The 20,126-nt window shown below is 35.1% G+C and overlaps 3 protein-coding genes and 4 non-coding genes across 7 annotated transcripts; 6 read left to right on the top strand and 1 right to left on the bottom strand.

Annotated features, from left to right (window-relative positions):
- Positions 1 to 2,303, top strand: LOC141643857 (NAC domain-containing protein 71-like). The gene is made up of 4 exons (XM_074453219.1): positions 1 to 788; positions 981 to 1,249; positions 1,336 to 1,584; positions 1,714 to 2,303. The coding sequence occupies exons 1-4, from the start codon at positions 632 to 634 to the stop codon at positions 1,969 to 1,971; spliced, it is 933 nt and encodes a 310-aa protein (XP_074309320.1). The 5' UTR covers positions 1 to 631; the 3' UTR covers positions 1,972 to 2,303.
- Positions 2,304 to 10,363: 8,060 nt separating this feature from the next.
- LOC141592911 (ribose-phosphate pyrophosphokinase 2, chloroplastic) lies at positions 10,364 to 15,102 on the top strand. The gene is made up of 8 exons (XM_074413801.1): positions 10,364 to 10,675; positions 11,952 to 12,125; positions 12,277 to 12,525; positions 12,628 to 12,771; positions 12,861 to 13,028; positions 13,598 to 13,667; positions 14,122 to 14,203; positions 14,641 to 15,102. The coding sequence occupies exons 1-8, from the start codon at positions 10,568 to 10,570 to the stop codon at positions 14,819 to 14,821; spliced, it is 1,176 nt and encodes a 391-aa protein (XP_074269902.1). The 5' UTR covers positions 10,364 to 10,567; the 3' UTR covers positions 14,822 to 15,102.
- Positions 15,103 to 16,372: 1,270 nt separating this feature from the next.
- Positions 16,373 to 16,452, top strand: LOC141622713 (small nucleolar RNA snoR14). Its single transcript, XR_012533072.1, has one exon. It is a non-coding gene; the product is annotated as a small nucleolar RNA snoR14 (small nucleolar RNA).
- A 78-nt stretch (positions 16,453 to 16,530) lies between these two features.
- Positions 16,531 to 16,622, top strand: LOC141622657 (small nucleolar RNA Z101). Its single transcript, XR_012533053.1, has one exon. It is a non-coding gene; the product is annotated as a small nucleolar RNA Z101 (small nucleolar RNA).
- Positions 16,623 to 16,702: 80 nt separating this feature from the next.
- Positions 16,703 to 16,801, top strand: LOC141624107 (small nucleolar RNA R30/Z108). Its single transcript, XR_012533922.1, has one exon. It is a non-coding gene; the product is annotated as a small nucleolar RNA R30/Z108 (small nucleolar RNA).
- A 109-nt stretch (positions 16,802 to 16,910) lies between these two features.
- On the top strand, positions 16,911 to 17,008 carry LOC141622649 (small nucleolar RNA snoR31/Z110/Z27). Its single transcript, XR_012533051.1, has one exon. It is a non-coding gene; the product is annotated as a small nucleolar RNA snoR31/Z110/Z27 (small nucleolar RNA).
- A 610-nt stretch (positions 17,009 to 17,618) lies between these two features.
- Positions 17,619 to 19,799, bottom strand: LOC141592887 (peroxidase 20). The gene is made up of 4 exons (XM_074413774.1): positions 19,593 to 19,799; positions 19,270 to 19,461; positions 19,008 to 19,173; positions 17,619 to 18,440 (listed from the first exon to the last, which is right to left on the bottom strand). The coding sequence occupies exons 1-4, from the start codon at positions 19,797 to 19,799 to the stop codon at positions 18,025 to 18,027; spliced, it is 981 nt and encodes a 326-aa protein (XP_074269875.1). The 3' UTR covers positions 17,619 to 18,024.
- Positions 19,800 to 20,126: the final 327 nt, after the last annotated feature.

Here is a 20,126-nt window from a genome sequence, read left to right as displayed (position 1 = left end):
TCCTTTCTCATCTCTTTCCAATTACAATTTCTACAACATTTTGCAATCAAATTTGTCAATGTAATCTTCACTTTTAAGTAAAATTGGCTTAAAATTTTAAACTTTTAGTAATCTTTAGCTTCCAACTTTGGCTATTAAACACATAATTGGGCATTATTTAGCTTCTGGAGTTCTGGGTATTATTAAAGTCGTGATCTTTGGTGATTTTAACGAATTTTTTACGAGTTTCGGTTAATTTAAGCTAGTGGGTATTGATTAAAATTGATCTTTTCCTAGTAATTTGAACTAATTTCTTGTGTTTTCAATTTTTAATTGGTCAAATTTGGGAAATTAGTGGGTGTATTATTGATAAACTAAAATAAATATAAGGATTTTTTAAAAACAATGCTATTTGTCTACAAAGGATGCATTTTGTGGGAATTTTTTGTTATTCTTGAAAGTAAATTTTGTGTTGGCAAAAGTTTCTATTTTTGGATTTTCCAAATTTTGGACACCTATAGTGTTGTTACTTGACGTACCATCCAATTTAGTCTGAATTCAAGCCGCGTAGGATTACTAGGACAGTAAAGTCAATTTGTTTTTTTTTTAGTGTTGTGTTTTTGGTTCTCTCTTTATTAGCTAGACTGATATAATGGGAGGTGCAACATTACCACCCGGGTTCCGATTTCATCCAACTGATGAAGAGCTTGTAGGTTACTACTTAAAAAGGAAGGTTGAAAAACTTGAAATTGAGCTTGAAGTTATTCCGGTGATCGATTTCTATAAGTTTGATCCATGGGACTTGCCAGGTATACCGAAAAATTAGACTAGTAGAATTATTATCGACTTTTTGAGACGTTAATATAGCAGAAACAGCCTTTTTGTGTTGCTAACAGGCTCCCCTACCTCGTATTCTTAACTTATATTGGAGATGAAATGATTATGATTTTTTAATGTTGTTGGATATCTTTTCACATTTAGATATGTTTAATAAATGGCAGAGAAATCATTCCTTCCGAAACGAGATATGGAGTGGTTCTTTTTCTGTCCAAGAGACAGGAAGTATCCAAATGGCTCTACAACGAATAGAGCGACCAAAGCTGGGTACTGGAAAGCGACAGGAAAAGATCGGAAGGTTGTCTGTGAGTCTGATTCTGTGACAGGGTTTCGGAAAACCCTTGTATTTTACCAAGGGCGCGCTCCCCTGGGAAATCGGACTGACTGGGTAATGCATGAGTATCGCCTTTCTGATGACACACAAAATGCTCATGTAAGAAACTCACCTTCTGTCTGTCTGTGTGACTGTCAGTAGCATAGGATATTGACCTCAGTTTCTTATGATGTTCCTTCTTCTAGGGTGCTTTCGCTTTGACTCGTGTTGTTAAGAAGAACGGTTTCAATGAAGGCGTGAAAGCTAAAGGAGTCGGAAGCAGTTCAAGCAGTAAAGCTCTTTCAAATGAACCCTTGACTGTCTCTAGTGACTGTCAGTATAATAGCAGTACCTATTCCAGCCCTATTTCTTCTCCGTATATCACACCCAGGACCGAAACTGAGGCAACTGCTTCAATGTGGGTTTCGCCTGACCTGATTCTCGATTCCTCAAAGGTACTTTCATTATCTGGTTGAATTGTTTACTTGCGCATCTGACTGCATTGGGATAATGTTGTTGCAGCGATGCATTATTTCATACTGTCGATGACTGAACGGTTTCAATGATTTGAATGTTTAATGCAGGAATACTCACAAGGGCAGGAAATGTCATCTGACTACTACTCGCAATTTGACTTTGATCATTCAATGGCTCAATGGCAGCCTGGCCAACAGCAAGGTGTTTCTCCAAGTACATCATACTCAAATTTCGGAGAAATTGATCAGGATAATCTGAATCAACTCGGTTTCATGTCACCGTACTCTGGTAACATGGATTACATGGGATATCATGAAAATGCTGATGTTTTCAATTACGACTATCAAAATCCCAATTCCTTCTGAACCATCTGGTTCAAAACCTCAAAAACAGCCGAGTTTCCAACACATCCAAAACAGCGCCTTTTTTAGTGTGTTATTGGATTATCATACCGAAAGCATGGACCAGTAAAGTAATTCTCCCAAGCACGATACTGAAATACGTTTGTTTTAGACCGTTGGGAAAAAAAACATCTCCTGGTGACAATCGCCTTTTTACAGAATTTTCACTAGCTGATCTGATGACCTACTGGTACTTGTATGTCTTTTTAGTCATTTTCCGTCTTTTCGAATGTAATTTCGGAGTAATGTAATTTTCAGTGGGTGTACTTTAATATGAGTATGTCTTTTTAATCATATATTCTTCTACAACATCCTTTTTTCCTTATAAAACAAAATATTACCTTTCAGAATGTGACCTAATTCTTTAAAAACATCACACTGATACTTTGCAATGCACCAATGAAGTGCATTCTGATTGTTATTCCGACACAACATTTGGCATTTCACTTTAGACCAAAAATTTAAAACTTCACGAAATATAACAATATTCGATATTCTGACAGAGTGTCATGTCCAACACTTACAGCCGAGTCTGAATAACATAGGTTTACTCCAATGCTTACACAAAATCCTGCTAAAAACAGAACATCTACAGAATTTGCCCTGCAATAATTATGATAACTTTAACCTCATTTTACCTTAATCATCAAAAGAGATTAAGCTCCCTTTGCTCGCTTTTACGGATAAAAGCGACGTTTTAACTCAAGCGGTTCTTGTTTAAGCTTTAACCTTTGCTTACATGGATGTGGGGTTATATGACCTTATATCAAGTATGAATGCTTGAAGAAAAGAGCTCTTTAAACTTTAATGTCTACTTCAGCTTTCCATGTTGTTTCTTTAATTAGTTATCACTTATCATGATAAGTTTTATCTACAACATCTTTTACCCCTCATGCTTCTTTTTTGTCTCAACTTCAAGTTGTGTTTCATACTCGCTCCGTCTGATCAATTCTCTACGTTTTCTTTATTTGGAGTCTCAGTCATTTCTTTACGTTTTTGTTTTAAGTATGTAATTTTTTTTTTCTTCACATGTGCATACTATTTTTAAAGCATACGTCTCTCATTTTCTTGATCTTTGTGCCATCATGACGAGTGGTAAACTCTCTAGAGAGCAAGACACCACCTTTTTCACTTTCTTCATACTATCTCCTTACCCTTCTCCTTTCACTTTAGTGTTTAGGTGAGGCATTTGTCTCTACTCTCCCTTTACCCATCGTATTAAATTTCCGTTTGAGATTTGATCTTGGAATCGTCATGATATTAATTTCGGAATAATTGCAACTAAATGCCTCAAAATACGGTCTAAATTTACTGTTTGTGGTCACGACTAATGAGGCGGTTTCAGAATTTTGAGTCGGATTGTACAATACGGGTATATTCCAGGTCTCGAGTCAAGCTTATCAGGCCCGATCATTCCAGTCACCTCTTGTAGTGACTAGTCCTTGTAGTGCATCAAAAGATGACATTTTTTGTTAAAGTTAGTACAGTTACTTTTACTACCTTTTTGCATTGTTGAATATAAACACTAAAAACACAAAATTTGAAATGTTTGTATATGAATGCAAATCGTTTTCAGTTTTACACACACTCACTCACTCACTCACTCACTCACGTCCCTTTCTTCTTCTTTTTCTTTAAGAATTTTGCTCTCCTAACAGTCATGTACAATAATTTCATGCATTCACCTTTATGCTTTCTATTACAACAACGACAACATTACCTCAACTTATCAAACGCTCCTGCAAATTGCAAGGTAATGGTGTCTTATGTATGCAGTCTTGCCTAATACTGAAAATTGAAAATGAAATAAAAGTTGTTTCGGGAATTACACCAAATGAACAACGTAAATTATAGGGGCACGTCCAATCTAGTCGGTTAATAGTTCACGACGAATCAAAGACGTACAAGACTAAAGCCTTTCTCAAACATCAACAAGTTTAGTTGGTAACGTCATCATAGAACGTGATAGTGATATACTGATACTTATGACATGAGTTTGAAGATCATCATACAGTAGCTCCTGCAAATTGTAGGGTAAGGGCGTCATATGTACCCAATCTTGTCTTACCCAAAATGAAAATCGGCTCGAGAGTTCCATCGAACCAACAACTTAAACTATATGACATACAAGACTAAAGTCATTCTCAACTCAGTAAATTTAGCCGGTAAAATCACCTAATAATAGGATAGTGACATTTATGACATGACATGAGTTCAAAATTCAAAACCCGTCAGAATCAAAACACCCCTCATCGAACTATGAGGGTGTGAAAGCAAGAATTGGATTCAAACATCAACCTCCAAATGACAAGGAAAAGTGTGAAGTAGCAACTAGTAGAAGTGATCAAAAAAGGCTATGCTAAATTTAATGGGTCACTCAAACAAGTTATCTTATTCTTAAGTTGGCCCAAGTTTAAGAATATTTCTGAATTTTACCTTTGTTTTTATGTCTACTTTTAGCAAGAATATGATAAAAATAAACACCAAGAAAATTTAATTAATCAAAAGCACTAGATTTTACCATAAAGTTCATGGTTTAGCCGCCCTCTACTAGGCTACTAGTTCTTTACATGTCACCTACACACCCTACTACTTCAATGTGGGGCTTAGAATAAGTTAAGTGAAAGCCTTCTTTTCTTTGCTACCAAGTGAATATTGCTCTAATTTTATGGATATTTACCTTTTGATGTTTAATCTCCAAAAGATTTGTCTAGGTAATAAAATGTAAAATGTTATTATGATTAGAGGTGACTAATTTAGGTCATGTTCTTTTGGACTTAATTTCAACTTATTTAAATCAAGTTTAGCTCTATTTAGTTCAGTCATTCTCTTCACAAATTAACTCTCACCTCAGTTCAGTTCAACTTCATTAAGTTCAATTCAGTTCAGACAGTTTCAATCTAAAAAAACGTGGCGTAATTCGGGCTAAGCTAGCTCGGCTCGACCCGTTCCAGAGGGCTGGAAAATGGCAGCCCATCAATCCGCCCGGATTGTAAAAAAAACAATATTTAAAGATATGGGCCGGGCTTGGACTGTATTTTGGTGAGTTTGGCATGAGCCAGACAACGTGCCTTCTCCCTAATTTTGTTTTTGTAAATCGCTTAGATAACGATGTTTTGATTCTTTTAATTCGATTAATTTAACGATATTTGATTCGAATGGTTTAACACTCTCTCCGTTAGTTTGACGTTGTAAATTAAAGTGTTTGTTGTAATTAATAAATATTATCAATGATAATTATAATCGATCCATTGTGGTTAACAGAAAATTTGAAAGCGGTTTTCCTTATTGTGTATTTGTGTTTGATTTTAGTGAAATATTTGTATTTGTGATTTGATTAAGGAGGAAGAGAAGGGAAAGGCATTTTGGATAGTTTATTAAGCGGGTGTTTGGTTCACACAAGAAAGGTATGAGGTATGAGTTTGGAATGAGTCAAACCCATACCAAGTGTTTGTTTGGCAAATTTGGGGGTTTGATACTCATACCTCAAACCCATGAGGTATGGGTTTCTCATACCCAAGGAGGGGTGGTATGAGATTGATACCCATGGGTATCAAATTAAAATGAACAAAAATATGAAAAAAAAAACAAATTATAGCATATTATAAATCCAATTTTTTATATACTTATTTGATTAAATAATCATTTTCGTGATTTTATAATATTGAAAATTATTATTTACAATATTTTAATTTACGCATTTTAACCTTAATTCAGGTTCAAACCCATACCACTCAAAAATGAAACAAATACAAGGTATGAGGAATCAAGTTCCAAACCCATACCACCTGGGTATGATTCCTGATTCTAAACTCATATCCGTGCACGAAACAAACACCCCCTAACATCTGACGATGATTTGAAATAATGTCGACGACGAATAACAATTAGAACAACAGCAACTCTCCTATAGGACCGTCCTATAGCATAGGACTGACCCAAAAGGAGAGAAGCCCAAAAATAACACCTCTAAGTTGATTAGTATTCTATTTTTATTTTAACAACACGACATTTTATGATAAAAATTAACATATTTAAATATACAATTTCTTAATATATAAAATTTTAGGTTATCAAAATAAAATATTTTTTTTACAAGTATATTAAGGACTTTTGGTTATTTGATTAAAAAAGGGGAGCTTTAAGTAATTGTTTGGGCTTTTGGATTATGGGTTGGTCTTATGCTATAAGACAGTCTCATACAATAATTTGTGTTAGAACAAACAACAAAACTCTATTTGTACAATAATCTACTAATGTTCAACGTCCCAAGTCCACTCCACAAGGAGCCCACAACACATACATGTTCTAATCTCTTCATAGACCCAATCAACAATTAGTTAATTTTGGTGGGCTTTAGATGAACAGCCCATTCGAATGCTTATTGATTTTGGTCGTTAAATTTGTCTCAAAAGTCATTATAGCTAGACCTGTACCCGGGCCGGGTTAGGGCCAAGCCGGGCTCTTCTGGTCAGACCCAAGCCAGGCCAGGAGGCGGTCTTGGTGGGGCCGGGATATGCTTGACTCGGTTCAGGGCTCATGGCGGGCCAAGGGCAGGTCGGGCTGGAAATTTAGGGGTCGGGTCGGGAAAAGCCGTATAAAATAACGAACCAAGGCGGGCTGGATCCGGGTCGGGCCGGGACAGACCGTGTTGGTGGCCAGCTGTAATTATAGCTTTCTCATTGTACTTGGACTACGGATCTCGAGCTCAAATTAGATCAATCTCCGATCACCTGACTCTGTTCTTTTCAGCTAAAATAAGCTGAATTGAACTTAACTGAATTTAATTGAGCTAAATTGAATTGAACTGAAGTGAATTTAATGGAGTTAAATTGAACTAAATTTAACGGAACTGGATTGAAATGAATTTAATGGTACTAAACTGAAATAATAGTTAATTGTGAAGATATGAGATGAAATGAACTAAACTGAATGAAAGAAATCATATAGTGTAAATTTTTTCTTTTACAAAATCATAACACACCACCCTAAGAAGAAAATATCATGTAAACCATACTAAAAAGAAATATCGAAATCTCCAGTAAATTATGAGTAAGTATATATGTGAAGCAAAGATTTGTTAGATACCAAATAGAGAACAATTCTCTCCTCCTTCTCTCTGAAAAAACCCTAGCCTCCATCCATCAATTTCGAGGCTCCCATCGATAATTAATCGATGGTAAGCCCCAAAACTGTTTCATCTTTCAATTAATAGCAATGCGTATTTGTCATCTGATCAATAAAAGTCTCTCTTTTTGGGAGAATCGTTTTTCAGTTTTTTCTGTCCTTTATTTCGGGGTTTTTCCGGTTAATCCTGGATTTAGTTTCAATCAAAATATAGACAAGAGTAATTTGTTGGTGGTTCGTCGCACATTACTTCAACGGATACAAGTTATTTGTCAACGATCTATGGAACTAGTAAGAGGTATTTTTCCTTTTACAATTTATCATACGAAGGATCCCCTCATCAAAAGCTGCATGAAGATAGCGATACGAGGCCGAGCCGAATTGTCAGATCATGGTTTGAGATCCCTAGTTTACAAGAAATTTATTTTTCTTTGGTTTCTAATAGATTCGTTTTCAATTATAGTTATCCCTTGTAAGTGCCGTATGGCGTTCTATTAATGAAATTATTCTTCTATTTCAAAAAAAAGTAATACTAAATTACTATGTAAATGATTACGAATAAAATTGGTCACATTCTGTGACAAAATGAGTATGTTTATTATGAAAACACACACTTCTTATGAAAAGTAAATAGCCGGATAAATTTATACAGAGTATACAAAAGTGTACGAAAAAAGTACGCTCTCTATCTCAGATTCTCAGTGAATAATTTGCATTTGCTTTACTTTATTAGGGGAAGCGGATGTAAATTATTGAGTGGGACAGAGGGAGTAGTATTTTTTTAACATAATAAAAAATCATAATTTAAAATTTTTACGTAAAGAATGAGATGCATGATTATCTATTATGATCGTCTACAAGAAAGTCAAGATAAGTAAGCACGAGAGACCATATTCCATTTTCCAAAATCCTACGTCGAAGTCCATTGCCTTTATTTGAACATGGAAGATTCGACGACCTAACCTTAATTACAGAGTAATTACCCCTAAAAAGTATAGACATTTACTCAATTAATTAGACCCGATTGCACATTTTCTTGGAGAATTAATTTCGACGACCTAACCTTAGCTTGTTAATTACGGAGTAATTACCAACTTAATTGGACATGCAATTCCTTCCACTTACGTAAGTAAGTATTCTCTCCATCTCAGTCCATTATTGTCCTTTGGTTTTGGCACAAAGACCAAAGAAAGAGGAGATGACCAATTACTAAATGACATGTGGATGAAATTGAGTGTGAATGACCAAATTGTTCATCAAATGCAATCCTAAAATTAAAAATGACAACAATTGACTGAGACACCCAAAATGGAAAAGAACAACAAATGACCGGGACAGAGGGAGTATCTCTCTATAGAAAGCACATACCATTTTCAACAAAACATATTCTACGAACACCTACCATATCACAAAGATTATTCGACACTTTAGATTTTCATTTACAATTTATAAAACGAGTTGAAAATAAGTCTGTTTATAATAATGTATAATTTTGACCATCTTGTGAATTATTTTATTAATTGACGATATAACAGTATCTCTTTAGCTTGGATGATTTTTTATTTGTTTAGTACGCTAGGTTACCTTTATTTTTTGGATTCTCGATATGATCTCAGTGTAAGTCGAATAAAGAATGAAATTGCACAAAAAAAATTGTATGATTCTATGATATAAATGTGTGTTTATTTGTGGAGGCATATACAATGTTTTTCAAAGTAGAATATGGAATGTAATTGTTGAATAGAAATCCAAGGCTATATTTGACATGACTAGTTAAAAGTTAACTTATATTCGATAAAATGAAATAAAAGTAATTGAAATAGATTAAAAGGTAGCCTGATGAAATATTCAACCTTTTTTTTTATTTAAATAAAATATGATTCAACCCGAACTTGAAAACAATCCTCCCTAAATCCAATTTACCATAAAAATGAATATAATAGACCACATTTCATTTTTGTTACACGGGTTTACATGTTAAATAGAATGTTCGCAAATTTTCCTACTTAATTGGTCAAAAAAGACAACCACAACACGAGACATAAAACACGACTCACAATTTTCGTCCTAACCACTAGATTAAGGCCCTGTTTTTTTTAACTGAAACAGATCTGATCTGAACTGAACTGAACTTATAGGATCTGAATTGAACTGAACTTATAGGATCTGAACTGAACTTATAAGATATGAACTGAACTGAACTTATAGGATCTGAACTGAACTTATAAGATATGAACTGAACTGAACTTATATGATCTGAACTGAACTTACACAATTTGAATTCAAATTAACTTAAATTTTAATTTAACTCTATTATTATTATTATTATTATTATTATTATTATTATTATTATTATTATTATAATTATTATTATTATTATTATTACTGTTCTTGTTCTTATTTTTATTATTATTAAGTTCTTTTATTTATTTTTTATAAAACCACAACTTTTATTATTATTATTATTATTATTATAAAAATAAACGCAAAATTTTATTGAGATTAAATAAATTTTTTACAAGAAATTAGTGGGTAGCCAAGAGAGAACACTGATGAGAAAATATAGTCTAAAACACAAGGTAAGATAATAACATTTTTCCGCTTTATATACATTGGTTTGTTCATACATTATATTACGCTTACATTACGATAAAAAATAATGAGAAGAGTGATAATTTTGTTTTAAAAATAATAATGTATATATGTATCGAATAATTAATAATGTCAAATATTTTTCCGTCGGTTTTTAAAAATAATACTCTATATACTATAACTTTTCTAAACTGAATTTATAGGATCTGAACTGAACTTATAGAATCTGAACTGAACTGAATTTATAGGATCTGAACTGAACTGAACTTATAGAATCTGATCTGAACTAAACTGAACTTATATAATCTGAAGTAAACTTAAATTAAGTGACTTTAAATTCAAAAGAAAATGGTTAACACATCTTCCTAGACGGGAGTGCTGTGGTATTGCACGGTGGCCCTATGGGTCTGTTAAACGAGGTGCCGGCTTCCCGTGCTGTCGCGTATCCTCAAGGTTTGGGTTCTCCGGACTCTCCTTATGATCTCTGATGTAATGACACTCGCAATAGTTCGGACTAGGCGGATCCAATAAGGTTTGAAAGGAAAGCCATTTCCCTTACTTGCAAAAAAAAAAAAAAAAAAAAAAAAACTTCGACCATCGATACGGTACACTATAAAACAAGTGGAGCAAATACGCAAATTGCGCAACACAAAAACCAAAGACAACAAAATCCGCCCCCGTCTCTCCACAAGCAGGCAAAGCCACCATTCTTGAGAAAATCAATACCTCGTAAATAAATCCATGAATCTTTAACCAAATTTCCCCTAAAATTCAATTTAATCTTCAAAAAACCCTAATTTAATCCCCAAATCACTCCTTCAAACACCTCCATTTCATTTCAATGGCGTCAATTGCACTTCGTTCTCCTTCCATTTCGCCGTCTTCTCTCCACTCTTCTCGCCGCACCGCCATTGTTTCTCCTCCTTCCGTTTCTCCTCGCTTCGCCGTCGTATGTTATTCTCTTTTAAATTATATTAAATTCATGCTTGTACAATGCTGCTGTTTTTGTTTGAATTCCTCGTTGTTGAAGATACGGTCAAAGATGAATGTTTCGTTTGTGGCGGCTTTTCAAATGATTTTATTAATCTCAAAATGTCATTTGAACCGTCTTAAACTTAAAACGGTTTTTTTCTGTAATATGTGGTTCGTTTAACGTTAGTTTAAAACGGTCTCCATACCAATATACCATGGAGCTCATTTAAGGCTAGTTATAATGATTATGTCTTAAACTTAAGACGGTCTTAAGCAAGACTCGCTACTAGCTATTTATTAATTGATTGAGCTACGGACTGAATTGGCTGACGATAATTCATCAGTGTTCGTCAATCGTGACTGAAAATAACTGAAAATTTGGATTATTACCAGTATTTTACACTAAGATTAGGTGATGTAGTTAAATTTAATTAAATCTTAAGAGTCTAATTTTTGTATAGTATAGTGTAATTTGTAATCTGTTGTATATTTGTGTTGAAATTGGCGGTATATATTGACGTATGTTGCCTGATAAAGACCTTGAATTTGTGTAAAATTTGATGATTTTGACATGAGTAACATCATCTGGAAATGATAAGCTAGTACACCCTCCGCCCCAATCGTTTGTTTACCTTTGATAATAGTCGTCACAAAGAATTTTCAAAAGTAAACGAATTATTAGGACTTAGGAAGTGTGAGATTTTATGAAGTAGGAAATGATAAATGATTACTCTCTCCGTCCCGGTTAATTGTTGTCCTTTGGTTTTGGCACAAAGACCAAGGAAAAAGGAAGGGACCAATTATTAAATGACAAGTGGAACAAACTGAATGTGAATGATCAAATTGCTGATTAAGTTTATTCTCAAAACAGAAAGGATACAATTGACTGACACACACCCAATATGGAAAAAGACAACAAATGACCGGGACAGAGGGAGTATGAGTTAGTAACGACTTTACACAAATTATCATGTAAGACCATAGTATGGCGTGCATTGGCCTTGTAAGGTCGTTGTACATCTTACAATGGTCTTATAAGATAATTACTTAACATGGAGGAGGAAGTCCCTTCATGTAGGGTTGTAGACTGATCAAATGGGTCACATGGGTGGTTACAAGTCTGGTAAATTTGGGTGTTATGATGTTATGAGAGCGTTAGATTGGATAACTCCAAAATTTGTATGTACTTGTGGAATTTACACGACTTGTGTGGACAGTCAAATTATTGACACAAGTTTTGTTATTTTTGGTAGAAATGTAATGCGAGTGAGTCCTTGAAATTGCCAAATGGAAGGCCGTTGGTCCCAATTCTTGACGAGCAAAGTTTGCCAAAATATTTGCAATCAAAGCGGCTGGAGAATTCTGTAAATAGGAGTGGTACGAGGTTGAAACTATTTTCTGGCTTGGCGAATCCTGCGCTGTCTAAGGTCTGTTCTGTTCTAGACTTCTAGTTTGATGCCTCTTATACTTTTGTCTTTCTCCTTGCCTCGCAAAATTAGTTGCAATTGTACTAAACCCCTTTTGACAATACTCCGATAGCCTTGCCAGTTTTCAATTTGTTAACTCTTGATGTGATAGGAAATTGCCTGGTACATGGGTTTGGAGCTGGGAAAGGTGAAGATAAAGCGATTCGCAGATGGTGAAATTTATGTGCAGCTGGAAGAGAGTGTTAGAGGATGTGATGTCTTCATCATTCAACCTACCGGCCCTCCTGCAAACGAGAATATCATGGAACTTTTAATTATGATAGATGCCTGTCGTAGAGCATCAGCTAAAACCATTACTGCCGTTATTCCGTACTATGGATATGCCAGAGCTGATAGGAAGGCAAGTGCACATCATGTGCTGGCACTTAGTGGCACATCTATAGATTTAGCTATAAAGTGGGGATATAATACTAATCTTTCTGGTTTAATATTTTGATTACAGACTCAGGGGCGTGAAGCTATCACTGCCAAAATGGTTGCAAATCTTATTACCGAAGCTGGGGCAAACAGAGTACTGGCATGTGATCTCCACTCTGGACAATCGATGGGTTACTTTGATATTCCAGTAGATCATGTATATTGTCAGGTACTGAAAGTTGTTTATATTTCATTTTAATTTATTAGTGTATTTGAATGTACTTGTATTTGATGATTTTTTTGTCAATTTGTTTACAGCCTGTGATACTTGACTACTTAGCCAGCAAGAGTGTTGCCTCAAGCGATTTGGTCGTTGTCTCCCCTGATGTTGGAGGAGTGGCAAGAGCCCGTGCATTCGCAAAAAAGTTGTCTGATGCACCTTTGGCCATTGTTGATAAGAGGCGACATGGTCATAATGTTGCTGAGGTGATATATCTGTTAAATATATGATTATTTTGACTACAACAGCAACCAACACTACCCCAGTCCCTCTAGGGCTCCTGCAAAGTAGGGGTTACTGGTTAGTAAGTTAGTTAAGGGGGTCAGATTTAATTAACCTTACCCCTATGCTAACATAGAGAGTCTGTTTCCTGATACCCAAAAAAAAAAAATTGTGTCAGGAGTTGCGTCAGATCATTTACAATGAAAAGAAGCACAGTTACTTTACCGAGTCACTCTACTGTATTTCATCAGGATTGCTTGGCTTGTTGATCAATTTTAAGTCTATAGCTTTTGTGTGTGAATAATTTTGCCATCTTGAGGCCTTATTTTTCTTCTAAACTGAATGATGTTGTCTTTCTGAGTTTCTGCCATAGTTGAAATCCTTTAATTTTTCTATGAAGGTTGATTATTTGCTCCTTGATGTCTTCTAATCTACTGTATCGTGGAACACATTTTGTATTTAATCTATTTTCATTTCTTCAATCAGCAATTGGTATCTGTTTTGCAAATCTCTGCTGCTAGAAGTATCTTATAATGTTTATCCTGACAAGCAGGTGATGAATCTAATTGGTGATGTGAAAGGAAAAGTTGCTGTAATGTTGGATGATATGATTGACACTGCTGGTAGGTCATGTTTTTTATTTAGCGACGGATCTCTTGCTGCTCTATTAAGCCTTGAAAAATAACCTTGAATTCCCCGATCCCTTATTTCATTTAGTTTTTTTGTTTATCCGGAACTTTTTTTTTTCCCGTGTCACTCACTGTTCCTTGATTACTCTTTAGGGAAAAGATATTTGAGTGGGTAAGTGACATTGGTATGAGCATAGAGTTAGATTCGATTGGATGAGAAAGAGTATATAACATTGATACAAGTATACTGCGAAGTCTATTTTGACAATGAGTTTGTGGCGGGACATCAACTTAGAAAAAGGCTTCTTTTTCATGTATCCTGAGTCCTGACTACACTCTTGATATAATTTGGCTGAAAGTTTGTCAAGTTTTTATTTTCCATTCGGATTTCGGAATGATATATGGTACTCTGATCTTTTTCTCTTATGACAAACTATGACGATTCCAGGCACGATTACAAAAGGTGCAGAATTGCTGCATGCAGAAGGGGCTAGAGAGGTTTATGCCTGCTGCACACATGCTGTTTTCAGGTATAGCTTTAATGTTGGAAATATATACCGGAGTATTTGATAGCTTTTGCCATAAATAACTGTGCTACCAGTAAAAGAAGCTGCAATTCATCGGTCATAAATAGTTGCTTTATATAGCTGTGCGATTGACTATTTAAAATTCTTGGTTTAGTTCTTAGCTTAATGAGGGTGACTTGCTGAGTACCATCTGCTTCTTACTCAGAGCCTAAACTGAATCATTAAACCATTCAATTTTTGCATATAGTTAACTAAACAGTAAAAGTCACTGATTAGCATTGTTTGTTCATGGTTTTACGGTTTTTTTTTTTTTTTTGCACACTAGTATGCCTAGAGTTCTTGTATCGAATTTGCTGTATAATACGAAGTATGTTGCAATCCTACTTTTACCATATAAGCTGCTTTAGTTGATGTAAGTGATGTCATTATTTAATTTACAGTCCACCTGCAATAGAGAGATTGTCAAGTGGTTTGTTCCAAGAGGTGATAGTTACGAACACACTTCCTGTACCCGAAAAGAACTCCTTCCGTCAGCTGACTGTTCTTTCAACAGCCAACCTTCTGGGAGAAACTATCTGGCGAGTTCACGATGATTCTTCAGTTAGCAGTATATTCCAGTGACATCAGATAGTTTGAACTTTGAACCCCCGTAGTCCTGTTTGTTCTCTGTTATACACATGTCCGGCGCATTTGCCTTCTAAAACAAGTAGGTTAATGTAAACGAGGCGACTATGCTGTAGTGTACTTGTAGCACAGTCTTGGTTCCTTTTGGGAGATGACTTAAAAAGGCTAGGAATTGGGACTGCATTTGTATATTATTGAATATTTTCTGTGAGCTACCACAGTAGTTTTGGTTCTCAAGCATTGATAATAATTGTGAGGTCTTAGCCATATTGCTCGAATCTCGCTTCATTGTATTGACTTCTGTGTTTTACAGTATATTAGACGAAAAAACAGTGTCGAAGGTGTGTTAATTTCATCTGCCAGTGTGCATTGTCCCTCGGAGGCTCGTTCATGTCCAGATGAACGTATCAAAAAGTCGAAGGGTCGGCCTTGGGTTTTGACTTATGTTTAATAGTTTGGTTGGAATACGGGTGGGTCAAATTTGGACGATTCAAAAATAGGAAACGGGTTTTGTTCATCTTGTGACACCATATTACCCGTTCCGACCAGAAAGTAATGACACCATATTTGTCGTAAGTGACTCGTAACGTGATCCGACCAGAAAGTGATATGACTGAATGACTGATTACATGAGTCGAGACGAGGATTTCATTTTGGGTCGGTTGGATTTAATAACCACTGTACCTCCATCTTAATCAATTGACTAAAACAATTTCTATATAAATTCAATTTTGAAAACAAAAGATAAAATGTTAAGAGATGCACAATTTCATGTTTATGATGGGCATATTCGTCTTAAATTTAAGACTGGTTAAATAGGAGAGATAAGACAAAAACAAAGCTCAACAATTGTCAAATGACACTCAAATCTAGCCATGTGTAATGTTATTTGACTCGTTTTAGTCTTAAAATGAATATGCTCGTCTTAAGAGAGACCAACTGAGACTATCTACTTAAAAATCCCGAACTAAATAACATAAACTAATACACTACTAACCATTAACTCAGACTACGAGTACTAGGCCTGACAAAATCAATCCGACCTAGGTTTTTGTTCATCCGTAACTGAGATCCAAAATCACTCGGGCCGAAATAACCCAATTCGAAAATGACCTGACCCGCTTGATCCGACCAACATATTGAAAAAGATTTGAAACCCGAAACAACATAACTCGACCCGAATTAACCCGAAAATACAATGCACCCAAACTAACCCAACCCGAAGTAGCCCGACCTGACTGACCCGTTTGCCAGGTCTACCAATTACAACGGACGGAGTAACCCGATTATCCACTATCAAAACCCAACTCAAACGGACGGCTACCTATATTCTTTTGAGTCTCCTTCTTTGCAAAAATTAGGGTTCTTACGCTTTATAAATACTCCTCCGCCCCTTTTCTCCCTTTCACAAATCACAACTATTCATCTTCTTCAATCCGATTCTTTTCTTGTCTATTTTTTCTTACATATATTTCATTGGTTAATTTGAAGTTTTTAAATTTCATTTTTTTTGGGTTTTTCTACTTTATTAGATTTAAATTAATTAGGACGAAATGACGATAAAATTCAAGCTCAATCCACTGAATTTTATTTGATGAGTCTACGAATTCTCGACAGGTTCTGATCGTCAATTTACTAATTATTTTTCCAAAATTATAATAAATTTTTTCTTTTTTTTTGTTGATTTTTTTTTTTTACGTAATAAATTTGGGCATATGATGAAATTCAATCTGTCAAATGGGTAATTTGCGTCTGAACTTTTCATTGATGTTATAACCTTGGAGAACTGATGCCCTTTTAATATTTTCTTGACACTAATTCTTATACGAGACGGTCTCATATTAATTTATCGTCAGACGGTCTCACACATTATATTAAAGGGATTGTAATGAGGATAACAAGCTCCCTCTTCTGAGTAAAGTTGAGGACAATCGCTGGCTGAATCGAACCAATATATTTACTGCCACTACTGAACAATCCCTTATTATATATCGATACAAATTCTTGTGTAAAACGATTTTATATAAAACAATTATTGTTAAATGTTTTATACAAGACATTTGTAAAACTGTCTTGCACGAGACTTACCATCATGTGATGAAATATGGAAAATAATCTTAGGACACCTTCCTACACAGTACTTATGTGCTGTGGATGAGAAAAAAATTCCATTCTGATGATGATTTATTTTAGTTAAGGCCTTTCTTAAATCTTAAAGGCCGAGGGCTCATCTTAGAAAAATATTCTAGGACTGTGTCGTATTTGGGCTCGGTTGCAGATAGATCTGTCATACGGGTCAGGTCCCTGGTCGGGTTAGAATACAGGTCGGGTCAAATACTGGGTTAGATATGAGTCGGGTCAAATGGGTCACAGGTTGGGTTAGGGGCTTAGGGCTTCTTAGGTTGAATGTAGGACTTTTTTGAGTAGGTTAAGATTGGATTTTTAGGCGACTTGGTACCTATCATTAGAAAAAAAGTTAATATTTTAGTACTGATTACTAATTATTGATTATTTTTATGAAAAAGTCCTTAAATTGCTATTGTTTATCAATTAACCCTAATTATTAAAATAATATTTTTAATAATTATTTTATTATTAAATAAAAAAAATTAACTATTTTTTAAAATATACTGTAATATATAAATATATTAATACTTTAATAAAATTCATGATTTACCTTTTAACCAACGTGTCGACCCGTTACAACGGGTCTTTTCGGCTTCGGGTCAAGTGGGCAGTGGTTCAAAAAACCGGGTTTGTAACCCTAAAAATGGGTCGGGTGGGTTGGGTCGAGTTTCGACAGGTCTAGTTGCAGATGTGTTGACTTGTGACGTTGATTCAGTAGAGCTTGTATATGTGACTTTGTGAATATTGGAAAATGATTGATAGACTTGTGTAGCTGATGATGAGTAACAACTGCAATACAATCGAATGCCAACTGAGGACCGTGTCCTAAACGGTAACATCATTTTGATAAACAAGCGTAAATTATTTTAGATATCGGATCCTGTGGAATTGAACTACCTCAAAATAATACGAGTATGGTTGATACCATGAAGTTGAACATCTCAGTGAACCGAAGAGTTGTACTGGTGCGAAATGAACACCGGGAATACAGAAAATAGAATGTCATTTGTAACAATTGTACTCTGATTTCATTTTTGAGTATATGGAACGACATTGGATTGCGAAATTATGTATTAAAGATTGATGAATCTACAGTTTTCCCTGATTTGGCCTTCAACACCAACTAATACCTTGATATTACCCATCTTAACCATGGAATCTGCAAAAGACTCGAAAAACAGTTCAGTGTTTGCTGCATAATCCCAAACCCGCTGTTCTATTTCGCCTCCTTGATCTTCAACAACTAGGACATTATCAGAATGCAGTAACCCTTTCGATTCCAGTATGTTCAGATAATAATGATTATCGAAAAATGCTGGAGTTCTATAATCGAGAGGGGTTATTTGATTGTCGCGTCCTGATGCTGGGCATATTGATGCTAGTGATTTCTGGAACCCTGAATATCTTTCATAGATGTTTTCTTCCAAACTCATGTCATATATCCGTTGCCTGAAACTTGTGCATCGCGCTACTCCTATCGTGTGGGCACCTGCACTCAAAAGATTTGTGCTTGTTCAATCTCAGACTCTCCCGTCCACCGTATACTTCCCCATACTAAAAGAATAAGAGAACTCTCAAATTTTCCCGCCTAAATAAATTTGGCTAAATTGGGCTTTCATTAGAACATATCTGTAGTTGGGCTTTTATTATATCATATCTGTAATTGTACTTTTATTATATTATATTTACAGCTTGATTATACTGAACTTTTCTTTTTCCACCACCGATTAATACAAAACATTAATAATAATAAATTTTACAATTAAATTTCAAATTGAGTTAAATGTTAGTTGTATAATTGTTATTTTCTTTAATATTCTTATTTAAAAACTGCGCATTCACGCGGGATCTATAGTTCAAATCATATGGAAATGAGTCAGATACTCATGATCAGGGATCCAAACCCGCTTTAACTTCCGAAAATTCCACAATGTGTGATGTGAAACCCCTTTAACTTCCGAAAATTCCAGAATGCGTCTCTTTTAGGGCGAAGAAAAATAAACTCGTCTCTTTTAGGGCGAAGAAAAATAAACTCGTAAAAATGAGTAATTTGTACCTGACAAAGCAACCAAGTCCTTGATGTCCAAGCCCTGAAGCGCAAAATTGGCAATGAGAGCATCAAGTGAAGAATTGGGTGTCGGAATGAATGTATTGGCATCGACTAAGCTAGCAGTCAGTGAGTCTCTTCTGCCAAGCAAAACTTCCCATGACGGTCCTCCTCTCTATATATTTCGGAAAACATCGGTTAGTGTACAGTTCTGTACTGTCAGACTGTCAATCTCAGTACAGAAGTGAAAAGATGAGAGTGAGAGGAATACCAGAACGACAGAGTCTCGAGCAGCAATGGCAAGGATGTCTGCACAGGATACAGTCAATGGACACGCCTCTTCCACAGCCGCCTTAATCTCGTCTACTACATCAAAACCTCTTAGGGAATTCAAGTTTGGTGTTGCTAGTTTTTCGCTTACTATTGCTCCTTGGTTGTCCAACAACACTGATCCATCACACCCCTTAAAACAACAGACAGTTAAGTTAATGAATGGAATTTTTCGTCATGGGTGTCAGACACGCGTTTCTTACATTATGAAATAATAGTCAGTCGACCAGTTGAGTTGAGATGTTGAAGAAGATTTCGATTTACCTGAACGAAACAATCATGAAAGTGAAGCCTAAGCAACTGAGCCGCAACACGAGGTTGTTTTAAAACCCGACTCCTTACAACAAAACTCACAACATTTTCAACCCATGGACATGTTTCCCTGTAAAAATCAGGTACAAGTTCCTCAGTTGAACTACTAACACAAATCACAGCCAAAACAATAATAAACCATAATTTCGAGACACCCATTAAAACAATAAAACCCGACAAATTAAACAAAAGTTTTTTTTCCTTGAATGACGGATTCCGTTCATGTGTATTTAAGTGCCTAATCTTTGTAATGTAGTTTATGTTTTACATTAGATCATTCTAACCAAACTTAACCCATGATGTTCTTTGTTTAATTGCTTAATTATGGGTTAGAGGTGAAGTATGTTACAGTTTTCTTTGCTGTTTTTTTTGTCTCTATTTTACTTATTCTTGACTTAACTTATAATTTCACTAATTTGATAGTTTCAAAGTTTGATGCAACTAACTTCAACTAATTTTTTTTTTTGCCAAAAATGGTGCTAAACC

Source organism: Silene latifolia, chromosome 1 (genome assembly GCF_048544455.1).
Source record: "Silene latifolia isolate original U9 population chromosome 1, ASM4854445v1, whole genome shotgun sequence".
In the NCBI taxonomy this organism is placed as follows: domain Eukaryota; kingdom Viridiplantae; phylum Streptophyta; class Magnoliopsida; order Caryophyllales; family Caryophyllaceae; genus Silene; species Silene latifolia.
The sequence above is the reverse complement of the archived record's forward strand: the minus strand, read 5'-3'. Positions and strand labels throughout refer to the sequence as shown.

What these genes read in the sequence shown, in the direction of transcription:
- LOC141592887 (XM_074413774.1), bottom strand. Translation starts at nt 19,799, where the DNA reads ATGGGTGTCTCGAAATTATGGTTTATTATTGTTTTGGCTGTGATTTGT. An exon ending in TTCATGATTGTTTCGTTCAG is followed by an intron (nt 19,462 to 19,592) that starts GTAAATCGAAAT and finishes TGTTGTTTTAAG; the next exon opens with GGGTGTGATGGATCAGTGTT. An exon ending in CTCGAGACTCTGTCGTTCTG is followed by an intron (nt 19,174 to 19,269) that starts GTATTCCTCTCA and finishes CGAAATATATAG; the next exon opens with AGAGGAGGACCGTCATGGGA.
- LOC141592911 (XM_074413801.1), top strand. Translation starts at nt 10,568, where the DNA reads ATGGCGTCAATTGCACTTCGTTCTCCTTCCATTTCGCCGTCTTCTCTC. An exon ending in CGAATCCTGCGCTGTCTAAG is followed by an intron (nt 12,126 to 12,276) that starts GTCTGTTCTGTT and finishes TTGATGTGATAG; the next exon opens with GAAATTGCCTGGTACATGGG. An exon ending in ATGGTCATAATGTTGCTGAG is followed by an intron (nt 13,029 to 13,597) that starts GTGATATATCTG and finishes CCTGACAAGCAG; the next exon opens with GTGATGAATCTAATTGGTGA.
- LOC141643857 (XM_074453219.1), top strand. Translation starts at nt 632, where the DNA reads ATGGGAGGTGCAACATTACCACCCGGGTTCCGATTTCATCCAACTGAT. An exon ending in TGATCCATGGGACTTGCCAG is followed by an intron (nt 789 to 980) that starts GTATACCGAAAA and finishes AATAAATGGCAG; the next exon opens with AGAAATCATTCCTTCCGAAA. An exon ending in TGATTCTCGATTCCTCAAAG is followed by an intron (nt 1,585 to 1,713) that starts GTACTTTCATTA and finishes TGTTTAATGCAG; the next exon opens with GAATACTCACAAGGGCAGGA.